Source organism: Clupea harengus, chromosome 13, assembly GCF_900700415.2.
Source record: "Clupea harengus chromosome 13, Ch_v2.0.2, whole genome shotgun sequence".
NCBI lineage: Eukaryota > Metazoa > Chordata > Actinopteri > Clupeiformes > Clupeidae > Clupea > Clupea harengus.
In genome coordinates this window covers 1881896-1898536 of record NC_045164.1, presented here as the reverse complement: position 1 = coordinate 1898536, position 16641 = coordinate 1881896, and the positions used below count along the sequence as shown (strand labels likewise).

Sequence of the window (16641 nt, the reverse complement as noted above, 5' to 3'; positions counted from 1 at the left end):
AGAAAGAGATTGAGAGAGAGAGAGAGAGAGAAAGAAAGAAACTCCGAAGATGAAATGTCATTAACAACTTGGCTTCGAGGCATGTGAGGTTGAAGAATGACTAGCAGGCTTTCACAGAGAACTCTTGGTGTGTGTGTCAGCACATGTATGTGCCTGTGATGTGATACATGTGCAATTCCTCAACCTTCCAGCGACAGCAGCGCACAGAAACTTGGCACAGTGGTGCTCACCAGCTGACCAGCGCATGCCCTGCTTGGGAAATGCACTGAGGGAGAGGGGGGGAGAGGGGGAGAGAGAGAGAGAGAGAGAGAGAGAGAGAGAGAGAGAGAGAGAGAGAGAGAGAGAGAGGAGAGAGAGACTATGGACTCCTCAGCTGCTTCATCTCGAGATGGAGGTGGAGTGAAGTGGAGGGTGACGTTTGAGAGGCATGTCCTACTTCAACAACATTTAAAAAAGATTCACAAGCAAAATGTCCAGGCCAGACAATTGGTCTGACAGCAAATGTTGTTTCACCATGAAAAACTATGATTTAACAGTTTCAGCTTTAAAAAGAAAAAAACAACACTGTAGAGTATTCTAAGTTCTAGGAGAGCCCCACTAACCAAAATAAGCCAGTGCCCCATATGAAGAGTCTGAAGGGAGCGGAGCAGAGTGTGTGTGTGTGTGTGTGTGTGTGTGTGTGTGTGTGTGTGTGTGTGTGTGTGTGTGTGTGTGTGTGTGTGTGTGTAGTGCGTGTGCCCAAGAGAGGGAACCGGGAGGAAGGGGAATACTCACTGCCTGAGGAGCTGTCGGCCCTGCTTCCAGGACAGCTGGTTGTTCAGGGAGTTCGGAGCCTCATTTTCATTGCACTCATCTGCAGGAGAGAGGGGTCAGGGGTCAGTGTGGCATTAGATGGGTCTGGGGGTAACACTTTTATTGAACCCTGCTCTGTAACTGACAACCATGTCATAAACATGTTATGGCAGATATCACACACATCATGACAGCTGATGTCCAATGCCATTATTGGTTATTGTCATGAATTTGATATGCCATAACTGTCTAATGTCACAGGTTATTAAGCAGTCGTAGCAATAGCATCACACAGTCACTACGGACATTTATTGTTAGAAGTATTAATGACGGCATTATAGATTTGCTCTATTAACATAAATGTTAATCTTCATGTAAGAAATCATCATTTAGGACATGCAAGTGAGAGTCTAACCACTCTGAATTCCCCAACACGGCGATTCTGGCATATAAATTATTCAGGGATTAAATTATTCACCCAAAATCTTGACAGTGGCCCCAAAATGGCTGCTGGTGTCTGCACACGCAGTAGGCGCTCCTAGCGCCTGAGACCTGAACTCCAGATCATTCACCCGACGCCCTCACCTGCTACCGACACCTCAGCTGGTCCTGACTGAGCCCGGCACCTTCACAGACGGGCTGTGCTGGGCATCGCATTCAGCGAGAACACAGACACCACGCTAATGACATTTAAATGAGGAGTCTGGACTGAGCGCCGTGTTGCGTTGCGTTGGCAATGCTGGGTGTCTCGGCTTGCCCTTCTGAAGGTGGTGGTGTGTGTGTGTGTGTGTGTGGGGGGGGTGATGGTGGCAGGTGTGACACCCCCTCGTCTGAAACACCAGTAGTCACATCCACCCACCCACACACACACACTCTCCTCCAACACCTAACCCATCTCCCTCATCAGCACTTCAAGGGAGCAGACTACTGGAGTCCATCCAGCCTTTATGAATACTGATGAGGAAATGTAATAAGGGGAACGTCCCTAATGACGAAGGGGGGGGGGGGGGGATTACCGTGCATCTCAACGAAGACCAAAACACCACAGAGGCTTTTCAGGATTTTCGAGGACGAGTTAAATTATGGGGTGTAGACCAGGGCGTCAAGGTTCTGTTTGAAATGCAATTACAATGAAACACCAAAATCTCAAATCCCCCCCCTCCCCCCCCCCCCCCCCCCCCCCAAATCCTGTGATAATTAATTAATTTACGTTGCACCGCAATGAATCTGAATTTAGCATCAGAGTTGACGATAATGTTGTATTCTTTTTCAACTTCATTCAGTGAGAAAGAAACAAAAAAAGTAAAAATACACAAAAACCACAGTAGCACAACAAACAAACAAAAACACACACACAGATCGCCTACAATTTATATCACCATACTTCAGATTGGCATTAGGAACCAAATCCACGAGGAGTTTGATGTTTACTGAAAATGACTTAATTGCGTCGTAAGTTCCCTGTGGGCATACATCATCGCAGAAAAGTGAAATGCGTTCAAGGTAGAGACACACACACACACACACACACACACACACACACACACACACACACACACACACACACACACAATGCAGCCTTACCGGAGTCGTAGCTGGGAGGCTTCATGTCGCCCTGATTCAGTTCAGTCCCATACTTTAGCTTATGGAACTTCGCCCTGGGATGAAACAGAGAATAGAGCACATATGACGGGAAGTAAGACCATGTTAGCATGTTATCTGTGCATTAAGCATAACATTCACACAAATACTTCATGTAAAAACTGCCATAAAAATGGTCTGGATTGAGATGAGAAATGTCACACGTCCATGGGAATAATGACATGTGGGGGCAGGCCAGCTCACGCTGCTAAAATGAGAGGCAGGCGCATTTTACACTCAGAAAGGGACGCCACATTTCATTCCACATACTTCTGACACTGGCCGCTGTTCTGTGGCCACCGCACACAAATGGGAAGAAGGCAGCGGCTATCTATGGACACATTCACAATTAAATTCCCGTTCTAATTTGGGAGCATCCTGCATTCCACACCATGACCCAAAATTCCTTTCAAGGCTTCTGTGAAAAGGGAACATGTTGCCAGGCAACCTGACATCAGTCGAGGCGGCGTCACCTTATAGGTTAACCATTGTGGGTGCGTAGGAGCGCTCCTAGCAGCCAGGAAACACACATGCAGACATAAAGGACTAATTCAACCCCCATAACTCACTGATAACTACCAAAGCGGCTCTTGCCCATAATGCAACTTTGGGTGTGTTAAGGAAGAGCATTTCAGAGCAATTTGGAAAGGCTAAGGAATATAAAGGGAATGGATAAGGCAATGCAAATCCAGTGCAGAGATCTCAAGCATTTCTCAAGGCTTATGGTTGTGCACTTCTGATATGTAACCCAGATCTACTGTCCTGTTTTAACTACATAGGCACTGAAAAGTGTCTTATAGACACCCATTAAGAGTAATTCCTCATTAAAGCTTTCAAAGCTCATTTTAAACCCATCTTGAGCTACACGGAATGTAAATTCGTTCAGCACTCGCCCCTTCAGGCTACCCTTCAGATCATTCTTCACAAGAGCCACAGAAACACAAGCTGACAGCCTGACTGCTGATGAATTCTGAACAGTTTCTTCCTGCTGTTTAGTTACCCAATACTACATACCAAGGAGAGGATAGTGCTCTTTGAACACAGTATTTTTAGGAGGTTCACTGAACTGTCCTATTTCAATAGGGAGAGCTTCCAATTTTCTATGTTCTATGCCTCAGAGTTTTCATCCTGATGTCGCTGGCATAGGAGAAGAATACTGAAAGTGGGTTTGGTGTTTGCACATCTTCAGAAACCTGAAAAGGCTCAACAAAGTGAACATTAGGATGCCTTGCCTTCCTAATAGAAGAAATAAAAATGTCTTCTATCGGAATTAAGAAATGTGTCTGTCTAAGAGAAAGAAACAACTGCTTTGAGGAATAACAAACATCACTCAGCCACTCCTTGATGTTCCCAGCAACTGAGTGGGCGAGGTAGGAGCCTTTCGCTGGAACGGTCAGATGTTTGGGTCAACATGAGGGTGAGTCACTGCCCAAGGAAGTGGAAGTTGTAAAGCTTATCTCAGGCAGGGCCATATAGCAAGAGCTGAGCAGGCATGACTAACAAAGACTGCCCACCACTATGGTGGATTAGTGAGGGTTCACTTATCAAAACACAAATCGTGAGTGAAAAACAAATACCTTTCAAACGACTTTGAATCTTACACTGCTGGTTCTGTGGTATTTCTACATGATCATGGGCCTGCACACTCTTGAAAACAAAAGCGAATGGGATCGCGGAGGAGTAAATTACCGGTATGCACACTGACATTGTTGTCGTAGTCAGGTAAAAGTCTAATAATCCCATATAGTGTAGTTGCAATGGCAAAATACTGTTTTCAGAAGACTCTCAAGTCAAGGCATTAATTCATTTCTATTAATTTCATTTTAACGCAGACCACTTTTAGGGGTTGGATGTCGCTAGAGGCAACACAGAAATGCAGCTAAAACAAATTAGAATCCATTTAACCATCTCCTTTGACCATGCTGACGTCAGTTACATCATTGAGCCTGGGATTACCTTGAATGACTCACTAAATTCAACCCTGAAACCAGCATTGAATTTATCACTCCAGAGAGAAAGACAGATAGAGAAGCAGACAAAGAGGGACGGAGAGAAAAAATGATGACATCATCCGCTTCCTTCTCTTCCCAGGCATGTATGTCTCTGGGGAGGATAGGCAACACATGTCACAGCCGTCGTCATGGCAATGGGCGTGCAGGGAGTCGTTGGCGTGGCAGCATGGTGGAGGAGAGGCGATCTGACAGTCTGTGTAGCCCCTTTTTTTGTTTTTTTTCAGAAACAGAACAGCGGTGACCTTGACACACTTGCAGTCTCCTACAGGGACACCAGGGCTCATTCACACAGACAGACAGACAGACAGAGAGAGAGACAGAGGGAGAGGGGGAGAGGGAGGGAGAGAGAGAGAGAGAGAGAGAAAGAGAGAGAGGGGTGGTGGAGGATACCCGTGGTGCATGTCACAGCACAGCGACACACTCAACCCACTCACTCCCCCCCCCCCCCCCCTTTCTGGTGGTAATTGCCCAAATAGCATCGCTTCAAATTTTAGATTAGTTTAACTCGGAACCCTCCCACTTTGCGTCGCTAACTGTCCTTTCATCTGAAATGGTTGCAAGTCGCTGAATTTCATTAAAATTTCATGGTCTCGCTAGATCACTGCCAGCCTCTTCCTGTGGGGCTGAAGGCTGCTAGAGGGATGAGCAGGGAGAGGAGACAGGGGTTTGACTCTGACCTCTCCTGCTTCAGCGCGTACTCCAGCATCTTGATCCGCCGCACCAGGTCCTTCTTCAGGTTCTCCTGGCCCTTCCGCTCACCCTGCAGGAAGGCTATCTGAGCCTGGGAGAGAGAGAGAGAGAGAGAGAGAGAGAGAGAGAGAGAGAGAGAGAGAGAGGAAAGGAGGGAGGAAAGGAGAAAAGGAAAGAAACAAAGAAATAGAAGAGGGGAAAAAACAATGGAAGAGAAAGGAATGTTAGATATTGCATGCACGATAGAAACGACAGACGGTTCATCTCTTACATTATCCACATGTGGCTCTTTACACACACAAAAAAACCTTCAGGATGTTTAGACAGCGAGTCGGATAAATAACTTAATTCACTGGAATGTCTTGGAGTGAGACTTGCTGTTGACAGTGGGAATGCTTTATGTGAGATTGCCAGGACAAAGTTATTCCCACTGGAACGAAAAACGAGGCTTGGGTATCACACACACACACACACACACACACACACACACAAATTCATTAAGACAAAAAGAGTTCACCCCCTGACAAATACCTACATGTCGAGGCAAAATAAAAACAAGTAAAGAAAATAATTCATCACAAGTATTATGTCATGTATTATGTTCTCCTGAAGCACTTCATATGCACTATGAACTTGCAAATGGACCCGAAAGGAATACAAATACTCAGCTACAGCCCAGGTTTGGAAGACTTTGTAGCCAGTAAACATACTGACGTGGCAAACTACTTAGCAGCTCAAAATGATACCCTGGACCTCGTCCTCACTGTGGTATGGAAGTATAGGAGCTGTAATATGATGGCAACTGGGTGAAAATTCAAGGCTTTGGCCTGTCCAACATATGAGTTTTTCCACCCAGTGAAAACCAAGTACAAGAGCACCCCTACCACACAGACTCAAGGAGCAGGAAGGAAAGTGAGGCAGTGACAAAACGGAGCACAGAAAGCAGCAAAAAGGTATTGGAGTCTAATTAAGCAGGCTATTGGCCAGGGGGAATGAAGGAATGAATGAATGAATGAATGAATGAAAGACATTGCATTAGAATGAATGAATGACATAGTCAGCCTAGTGTAAGCGAACTTTGCCTGAGCTTGCATTACTTGTGCATTATAACGCTTTACACTACTTCATGCACATCGGAGAGCGAGCACACGCACACACACACGCACACAACCTGGGAACTTAGGCGTAAACACACCTGTGTCTACGGTAAAGAAAAAAAAAGCAATCCAGAAGTAAAATAAATCAATTTCATTGTCACTCAGGGCTACAAAACACAGGGCGCTGGCCAACCTAAACCCAAACACAGAGATGGGATCTTGAAAACTAAACCCAAAACAGTCTGTTTACAGCTCCAAAACAAAACTCAAACACTGCAGCAGGACTTGTCAGACAAAACGGCAAACACACCAAACACAAAAACTTTCAGTGTCCAACTCCAAAGAGCCTATGTGCGCTCAGTCTTTCACAAAAAATAAAGGCTGTCATTTGACTTCAACAGACTAGACTGCATATTAATGCATAATGCGCACACAGAGTCAATTTTAAAATGTTCACAGTAGGTGAACATATATCTTACGTTAGTGTAAAGCAGTCAGGGGAAAACCAAACTAGGCACTTACACAACCGCTCTAAATGCCTAGCGGAATAACTAACTTACTTAGCTGCTAGTCCGCTACACGACCTAGAACCGGACTGGCAACAGTGCTTACCTGTCGTTGACCGCAGGTATGTGTAGAGTTCCCTTCTCTAATGTGTGCATGTGCTATGGTGAAGGCCACCAAAGGTCACCGACTTAACTTACCAGCCTGTAAGAACACCGGACAGGAGGTGTCTCCTAGAGATTGTGCTCGACCGGCCCGAGTCAAGGTAGCGAAAGCACAAAAGACGGGTAAAATAAGAATCCGACAAAAGAACATAAAGTCCTAAATCCGACTGCTCAGGGTAAGCGTGCAGGTCCTAATGCAGCCACACAAACAATCTACTGACTGACTCCCGACTCCCTGCACCCCTTCAGCCAAGAGCCAGCAGTGATACATCTGCATACAGGTGAAGTCAGCACCCCGCAGTGGCTCACACCTGTCAGTCAGTCACTTACTATACTTATTCCCTAACGATTAGTTTGCACAGGAGCCCTTCATCCCACCATGTCTGGCCCCTTCACAAGCTTATTTGACGTTGTCTGGAAAGCCCATCTCCGCCCGGGGTTCCCCCCCCCCCCCCTCCTTCAAAAACCCTATTTCTCCCCATCCTAAAGGGACGCATGTTTACGAGCCTGAGCTCCAGCTTTGCCCAACACAATCAATCAGGGGAAACCTCGCCACACTTTCCTCATCCTCCCTCTGCTCGTTTCCTTTTCTGTGCGAGCCTTGGCCCGCCAGCCGGTCCGGACATTATTCCTGCTCTTTCTCCCTGCCCTTCTTTTTCCCCTCTCCACGTCTGACGTGCTAAACTGACGGAGGCCACAACTGGGACAATGAGAATTAGTACAGAATGAAAAGGCATGGGGGTAGACAAATCTTCTCCCTAATTACCCAATTTCCTTCAGGTTTAAATAAGGAAAAATGGAGAAAAGGAGGGCCCCCCCCTGGGCTTGTACTCGAAAGTATTGGCTGCACCATGAGTCACAGCCGTCCTTCTAATCTGCCGGATTTTAAATAACGTGGGCTTGATTCCACCCCCTCGCCGCCACAGAGCGATCCCACAATACTCTCTCACGCTTTCTCTTTCGCTGCAACCCACATTCGCAGAGTCCTCTGGGGCCCCGTCGACCGCCGCTCTCACGTCGCACGCAAGCGCAAAAAACGCAGCCGCATGGGTAACGGAGAGAGTGGCTAAATAAACACGTCTCCCTAACGAGGGACGGGACAGACCTGCAAATTACAGCCGTCGTAAACATCCTCTTTTTCTCTCCAATCAACATCCTTCCTCTCAGCCAACCCAAATTCCAAATATAGCTTTGCTACTACACATGACGTGAATACAGGCCTCTAAAAGGATGTTAAAAGATACAGATGACATGAGCAAGGAAATAAAAGTACATAATGATACAGTACATATGCGCAATGATACAGGCTAAAGATGGAGCCCCATGTCGGCTGGGTGTGGGGGAAGGGCTGGGTGAAAAGCAAGTCCTCTGGGCTTTTTTAGTGTTAATGGGAAGACGCAAAGAGCAGGCAATTGATGAACTGAAGGGAGTTGCATAACCTGGTTGCAAGAGAGGGGAGGGCTTAGTCACCCAGAGGAGAGAGCGAGTCGAAGGCAGAGTCACGATTACCATCAGAGCTTTGATGGCGAGTCCACACACATATACACACACGCACACAGACACACACGCACAGACACACCCACACAAACACGCACATACACAGACACAGACCTACACATGCCATATGAACTGTGAGCTGTGTGTGGTGGTTTGGGCTGGCCTGCCCTGCCCTGCGTGTGGAGACAGAGCGCTGTGGTGTTCTCAGGGTGCTGGGCCATCAACAGTGTGGCCTCAGTGTCTCTCCTGAGTGACACATTAACCCCACAGAGAGAGAACTGCTTCAGACAAGACCTGATCTATTCCCCCAGCACACACAGACTTCATTATGAGGAGGGGGAAAGACAGAGAGGGGTGGGGGGAGAAGATGAGTGAGAGAGACAGAAGGAGAGAGAGAGAAAGAGAGAAAGAGAGAGAGAGAGAGAGAGAGAGAGAGAGAGAGAGAGAGAGAGAGAGAAGGAGGATAAAGGGAACTCTTAGAGAAAGTGCTGCCACACGAGGAATCCCGCAGCAGCAGCAGCTCTTCTCAGGGCTTATGAGAACCCCCCCCCCAAGACTCTGGAGGCAGAGGTTTCCTGTTGCAGACGCAGGCTACACCTGGAGCAGAGGCTGGGGGCTGGGATGCCTGCAGTGCATAATAACCGGCAAACATGGCCTCTCTAGCGGCTGACAACTAGCCTTTCAAGCTTCCACAAGCAGCCTCACTGTTGACGTCTGCGTCGTGTCTAATACAAATAAGCTAGCGGCTCTAAAATAGGCCTAATCCTACAGAGGACCACTCTCAGGATCAATTTAAATATCTATATGCATTTTTAATGGGGACGCAGCAGCTGAGAGTGAGCACATTCCTATCCAAATAATAACCTTTGCCAAACAATAAAAACAAATGGGGGCGGATTTATGGCAGTACTATTTCAATTACTATTTCCGCATGTACGCCTTAAAGAAAACAAGAGGCAGGTACATATCTCAGCCCACGCAGACATGCACAAACACATACACCCCTCCTCTTCCCCAACCCCACCACAGTAATCTATCATACAGAGTACTACACACAAAGCTCAGATAAGAAGGGGAAAAGTGGACCATATTTACAAGGCAAACACACCCCTCTGCCTGGCACTCTCACAAGGCCTGCTCTTTCACGGCAGAGCCAAGCAGAGAGAGGGGAGATGGCCGACTTGATAAGGAGGTTGAGGGCATTCCACGCATTCTTGGGCGCAGGCAGACAGACAGATAGATACAGATACTCCAGCTGCTGGGGGGCGAGAGGTACAGTTCTAGCCCACTCGGGGAGAGATAACAGGGCAGTGGTGTCGGGATGCGTGGTCAGGGTTACACGGAGTAGAGGCAGGACACTGGCTTTGCTGAAACAGAGAGTGGAATCTGGAGGCAAGCCAAAAGCGCAGCCAATACATCACAAAGTGACACGACACAACACACACACCCACAGACGCACACGCACACACACACACACACACACACACACACACACACACACACACACACACACACACACACACGGTGCTTTTTTGTGAAATAGCTTCCAAGACCGGCACTTGTTAGGATTTTCAGTCATCATCCTCTGCACTTTTTTGTGTGCTGAGGCTACCAGACCTAAAGTGGCCACCTGTGTGTGTGTGTGTGTGTGTGTGTGTGTTTCCAGACTGAGTAGGGAAGAAGACACGAGTGACTGGCCACGCCTGAGCCATCCGAGGGGTTTCAGCACTGACTGACTCAGCTTCTGTGTCAGAAGCAGCCGAGTCGAAGTGCTGATGAAAGAATCCAGCTCATTGGATGGTTCAGCAGCCCTGGTCATCTTTGTGGACCTACGGCCCTAGCGTAATGTCTGTGATGGGTAAACAAGGCTGTTTGAGCTGATTAAATACCTTAGATATCTATGCAGGTCACACTTATCTATGCAGGAACCTATCTAGCACATTAGTTGGGCTATTTGTTATTGTGCATGAGAGAGAGAATCGGCTGTGGTCATACAGTCTGACTAGCAACCGCCACCCTGCACCCTGTGTGTGGGTGAGATGGGTCCAGAGGTGACTTAACACTTGCTAAGCCCCACCTCAACACTGACGACTGTGTAACTAAGGGGAAACCCTGTTTCCTTGCAGCTGGACAAGAACAGTGTGCCACTCACGTGACGAGTGAAATTCAGCTGTCATTCAGCTCAGTACGGCTGGGTTACCACCTCTGGAGACTAACTAGCCTAACGTTCTCAGTTTTGTTTTCAAGTGAGTCATGTCTGTTGTGAGGCCTAGTCCAATCTGATTGGACCATGAAAAGTGCCTGGAGAGGACCAACAGAAATATGAGGTCTGGAGGTATTTTCATTTATTGCGATGATCTGTCTCCATACAAAATGAGTATGTGGCCACAGGCCTTGTAAAATAACCCAGGAATCAATGTTGGGGAGTGACTGAGCTTTGGTCTGTGCATTTGTGTCTGGCATGGAAACAGAGAAACAGCAGGGTGCTGAATGAATACTTACATTCCACCACGAGTCATCAACAGTGTTTCCCCTACCGTTATATTAGGGGGGCGCCCCGCCCCCCCAACGGCACCCCCCGCCCCCCCTGGAAGGTCAAGTTAATTTTGTTCAATTTTATTTTCTATAAAGCGCCACATCACAACAACGGAAGTAATTTAAGGTTACCTTTCCTATAGAACAGGTCTATAGCTTGTTCTTTTATTAAACAAAATGAATAGCCTTATGTTATTTATCTTATTTACACGACGGCATGTCATTTCTGTCTCTACATGGTCGCGCGTTTACAATTCTCTGCTCTCTGTATCGCGCATGGCAGAGTTCCGCCGCGATGCGCACACACACACACACACACACACACACACACACACACACACACACACACACACACACACACACACACACACACACACACACACACACACACACACACACACACACACACACACACACACACACACACACACACACACACACAGGTGAGAACGCTCCCACCAGCGGACAGAATTGGGCTTAAGAATCAGTGCACAGCTACGGACACTTTTAAGCTTTAAAAAACTAATATCCAGGCGTTCATGAATCTGGCAGAGATATTTTCCTAGGTAGGGTCGACAATGAGGCCCAATGAGAATGGCTACAACAGACGTGGAAACAGAACGTACATACAGAATGTCCGCACCGAAAATTCAGAAATAGATCTGGCTTCCATTTTTTATCATTTTCCGCGAGTTGTGCGTGGCCCTTTTTACATAGAGTCTGGTAATAAATCTATGAAATGTAACGAAAATTATTTATTTTGCTGTGAATAATGAAGGAAGCAATAAATCCGATTATTTGCCAAACCCTCAAGAGCTGTTGCCATGGAGATTTAACGTTACTTTCTGTTTGAAGACAAGGTAGCAGCTAGTGTTGAAGAATGGATGACTTGAAATTGGACGACTTTAAATTATTATATGAAATTGAACATCAACACCTATACGGATAAAATAAATAAACAAGGATAGCAAAACAGATTGATAAGCAATGAGAACGGCAGAAACACAGGCAGGACGTCAGATGACGAGACAGATCATAGTGACACAGGCTGGTTTTTTTTTTCGTCATATGAAGGCTGAGACATTCATAACATTTTATTCAGTCGTACTGGTCCTTTTGTAATGCCAACATGTGCACTTCGTTGTGGATAAGTAAAGCCTATTTTGCTACATTTTTGTAGTCCTGGTAATCTTTTGTTTGGCATATTGGTGAGGTTATTAAGAGGACCATTTCTCAATCGTTTTGTTTTTGATGAATTAATGTTTGTTAATCAATTATTTTTCAACAAATAACTCCATTATAATTACAAAGAGGACAATTCACAACTTTTTATTGCAACTTTCACTTGTTTCGCCAATTTCATTGCAACAAAAACCTAAAAATAAAAACTTTCATCGCAACTTTTTGGAAAAGCTCCTGCGAAATCAGGAATTTTAGGCCGCAAATATCTCAAAAAATGTTCTTCCAGAAGCCCAGAAAGATACACCACTGCAGCGACAAAAGCTGCACACTTTGTGGATAATTGTCATAAAAAGACATGTTCCGATGTTTAGTTGTTATATTGACTGCTGTCATTAAAAGAAACACATGAACACCATGATTCCTTTAAGCGCTTGTGTCGGTGGCCACGCCGCGCACCGTGCCGTGCCGCAGCCCCCCCCCCCCCAAAGCTGTAAACCTAGGGGAAACACTGATCAATATTACAAAAACTCACGGTGAAACCTTGTAAGAAGACACACAGGCAACCCTGCACCCCCCCCCCCCCAAAAAACAAACAAACCACAACTCACAAGAAAATGATGTCATCCACACGCGCCCAGATTTTCCTGACTGTGACAATGGTCAGCAGTGAGTTAAAGGCATTTTAATTAGGGTTAGGAACAGTCCCATTTGCTGTTTCTGAGTGATTGGCGTGAAGGAACTGAATTAAGTCAGGCGATGTGGATTTTCATGCCCCTCAATTGGGAGTTTTTAGTTCTAGTGCCTTTCCAGGGAGACACAGATGCTTGTGTGTGTGTGTGTGTGTGTGTGTGTGTGTGTGTGTGTGTGTGTGTGTGTGTGTGTATTTGGCAGAATGGAAGACACAGAATAACCATGACAGTAGAGACAAGGATGTAGAGAGGTAAATGAAAGGGAGAAATAAGCCTCTGTAGTGTTCTCAATTACTTCCAGTGTACCTGCCAATACATCACAGCAGAACATCATGCCCCTGAAGATGGCAAATGCACACACACACACACACACACACACACACTATCTCTCTCTCTCGCTCGCTCTCCTGTTCCCTAGAGAGTGACTCTCAAGAGCCAAACCATCACAGCCAGCCAGCGAGCCAGATCTGTATAGGGGAGCATGTCAGAGAGGCCAGGGACGAAAACTCCGATATCGGAATGTGGATGGAACCTCTGGCTGTGTTCTTCCACCTGATCAGCTCCACTGGCTGGGCCGGATGTACCCCAACACTGTACTTATAGATCAAATATAAATTCATAAGTAAGTGTACTTATGTGTGTGTACATAACAAAAGGCAATTCACCAAGCTACCTACAAATTATAGCGGAACAGAGAGTAAATGTGTGTGGATCTGTTTTCTTACAGCCTACTGACCGCTTCACTGGGGGACAAACAGGCTCGCTGCTCTCAGTAGAAGACCGGCTCTGCTCTGTTTCCAAGGCTGCCACTGTTTCCACATCCACTTACTCGTCCATCAAACACATTACACTGTGGATGGGCGCCTCACCACTGATGGGGACTGAGGGGGGGGGGGGTCACCTGTCTGACGGTCTCTGTGTCTCTCCATCTTCACTCAAGCCAGACACTTCTTGGCTTAAGGACCACTGAAGGCTCTTTCATATATGAAACCCATTGATGTACTAGTAAAAACATGGGACGGAGGACACATTTTCATTCCCACTATAACGTCAACACCATTTGCAGCATAGCCTGAAGCAAAGTTTCATTTCTCAATCAGCTCACCAATACAAGGCAACCTTGGGTGCAAGGGGATCACAACCACTTGTGAATGAGGTCAAATGGCTTCAAAAAGACAGATTAAACAATCCTGAGAAAAATAACGGGACATCAATGGGGTAAGGGCTTATGCTGATATCAATGTAGTGAATGAAGGGGGAAAGGTGCACCCTCCCCTGCCCTTCTTAAACACGTTAATCCAATGGTTCCAGTGCCCACTGGAGCCGTGCCAGAAGATTACCGGTAATGTTACTAAGTCGCCAGGGGATAGATTAACGATTCAACTTTACTGTTTAGCTTCCATTTCCACGCAACACCATAACAGTAAAATGGCAATACATAAATGGCTTTTCATCATTAGCCACGTGCTTCTTTGCTTAGAGACCACTGAGGCTGCTTATCGTTAGCGCGCAGGGCCAACATTTGAAATCGGAGAATATCAGACCACACAAGCAGATACTACGCAAGCAAGCATGCAAAAAAAAAAAAACAGAAACAAAACCCTCTCAGTTTGAACAGCATCTCAAAACACAAAATATCCAAAGCGTGACCCAGCAGCTGTGGCCCATTACATCCACAGAGAGCTGATGTGCAATGTGCTAGAAAGATGACGAGACGGGCTAACCCCCGCGTCGCTTTGTGCCTTTTCAGAGTTCGGAAAAGCAAAAGCTGGAAAATGCCTGCAATCATTGTCTGCGACTGTCAGCGTTGCAGCGAGCAGCAAACAGCAATTACCAAGATTTATGCACAATGGGGACTGAGGCACGGATGGCAGCATTTCTTTTCTCTCCGGTCTACAAAACAAAACAAAAAAGAATGGCAAGAGAGGGAATGAAGAACATGCAGAGAGAGCGGAGAAAGAGAGAGAGAGAAAGAGGAGTGAGAGAGAGCGAGGCAGTTTGTGGGCAGCAGCCTTGCAGTGAAAGAGGAAAAGTGGGTAACCCACTTACTTACTACTTGCCTCCACTCCAGTCTCGGCAGAGGACTGACTGTCTCTCCTTTTTTTTTTTAAATTGATGTGCTTAATGAAGTCAGGGATTTAGCTTCCCAGCCTCGCTCTGCTGCCCATCCGCTGCCTGGGCTCAGCATAAGCATAAGCATAAGCATAAGCTGGGAGGGAGCCTGGGAGGAAGGAAGGGTGTGCTGTGCCGGCACTAAGGGGGAAGGGTGACCACCCACAGAGCACTTGGGGTGGAGATGAACACTGCAGTGGGAGCAGGTCAGGTAGCAGTAGAGGGAGGGTGTGTGTGTGTGTGTGCGGACGCCCGTGTTTAAGGAAAAAGAGAGGAAGAGAAAACAACTAAACGATGTTACTGTGCCAGCCATCAACTCCTGTCTCTGTGTACTATGACCAAGAATGGTGCATGCAGGTCCAGGGGACAGTGCAGTCAGTGAGTGTGTGTGTGTGTGTGTGTGTGTGTGTGTGTGTGTGTGTGTGTGTGTGTGTGTGTGTGTGTGTGTGTGTGTGTGTGTGTGTGTATTGTTTTTTTGTTAAGGAGAGAGAGAAAAGGGAAATGACACAACCAACTAAAGGAGCCCTCTGACAGAGATTTCAGCCATCTTATACGTTTACGACACCAAGTTTGATGTTTGTACACTGTGCGATGGTAACACCTACTGAATCGTAGGCTACGATGCAAGTCAATAGGGAAGGAAAGTGAAAACCTAGGCCCCTAGTGGCCATAAAGGATGTTGCATACAGTGCTACATCAGGTGTTGTACGAAAAGCAGTGTAGCCCCAGTCGAATAAAAATCGTGCAGCACAAAAGCGATTACAGCAATACAGCAAATTTCTAACACTGAATTTTGTCCCAGGCCATCTTTGGTTGAAAAGACTGACAACAGCCATCTTTGAACCGCTCACACAGTTTTGGCGCCACTACCAAAGACATTGGCACGTTTCTGTCATGTTGGTCACCTTTTGTCTGGGACAGTACAAAATAGCACAGTGTATACCCCCCATACGACGTCACTATGACACCCCATTCATCCCTCCCTCCGTACACCATGCCCTTGCCAGCCCCAAAAGCTGCCCCAGGCACCTGCTTGTGTCAGTGCCTGGGCTCACCTCTGCTCTGAAACCCAAACAAACTGCTCCTCTGCAGACCAGGACGATCTTGCCTCTCTCATGCCACAGTCATTGTCAGAGTTTTTTTTTTTTTTTTTTCACTGGCAGAGTCGTGTAGTTGGAGAAGCCAGAGGAGATCATATGAGGATAATTAGGACATCTAGTCACTAAGAGAGGACAGGGCTCTTAATAGGCTGGCATAGTAGGGCTGTGTGGGCAGACTAAAGACTGGTGATTAGGCCTCTTTGCCATAAAAAATGTCCCCCTCATGGTCAGCTTTGCCCAGTTCATCGTATCAAATTAAGGAACAGTAGGGACCTGAAAGTGGAAACACTGTCCAATGCCAGGTGGGGAGCCTGAAGTTAGCCATTCTGACAGGGACAAGACAAGTAAGCCGGACAGAAACACTTTTTTGGCCTTTAGGACAGTGACTCGAAAAGAAAATTTGTTTCACGCGACCTTAATAAGCGCACAGAACTTCAGCTGCTTGAAGCCTAATTTGGCTCACAAAGCACACTTCATTTTCAGAAAGACAAATGCAAATTGCTCAAACTCTTCAGACAAGGTCATCAAGTGACGTGAAAGAAACTGCCATCACAGCCAGTGGTAGGGCAGTGTTCTGACAAAAACATTGACGAGACCTACAGCGATTTCCACATTTGTCATGCAGG

At 46.6% G+C, this 16641-nt stretch overlaps 1 protein-coding gene across 4 annotated transcripts in view; it reads right to left on the bottom strand.

Moving 5' to 3' along the window:
• The window catches only part of LOC105902330 (striatin), a 36373-nt gene that overhangs the window by 13221 nt on the left and 6511 nt on the right, over positions 1 to 16641 (bottom strand). For all 4 annotated transcript variants that reach the window (XM_042709655.1, XM_042709656.1, XM_012829895.3 and 1 more), the window contains exons 2-4: positions 5123 to 5226; positions 2377 to 2450; positions 775 to 853 (exon numbers count right to left, since the gene is read on the bottom strand). In XM_042709655.1, coding sequence (XP_042565589.1) covers positions 775 to 853; positions 2377 to 2450; positions 5123 to 5226 — 257 coding nt within the window. The remainder of the gene's footprint in view (positions 1 to 774; positions 854 to 2376; positions 2451 to 5122; positions 5227 to 16641) is intronic.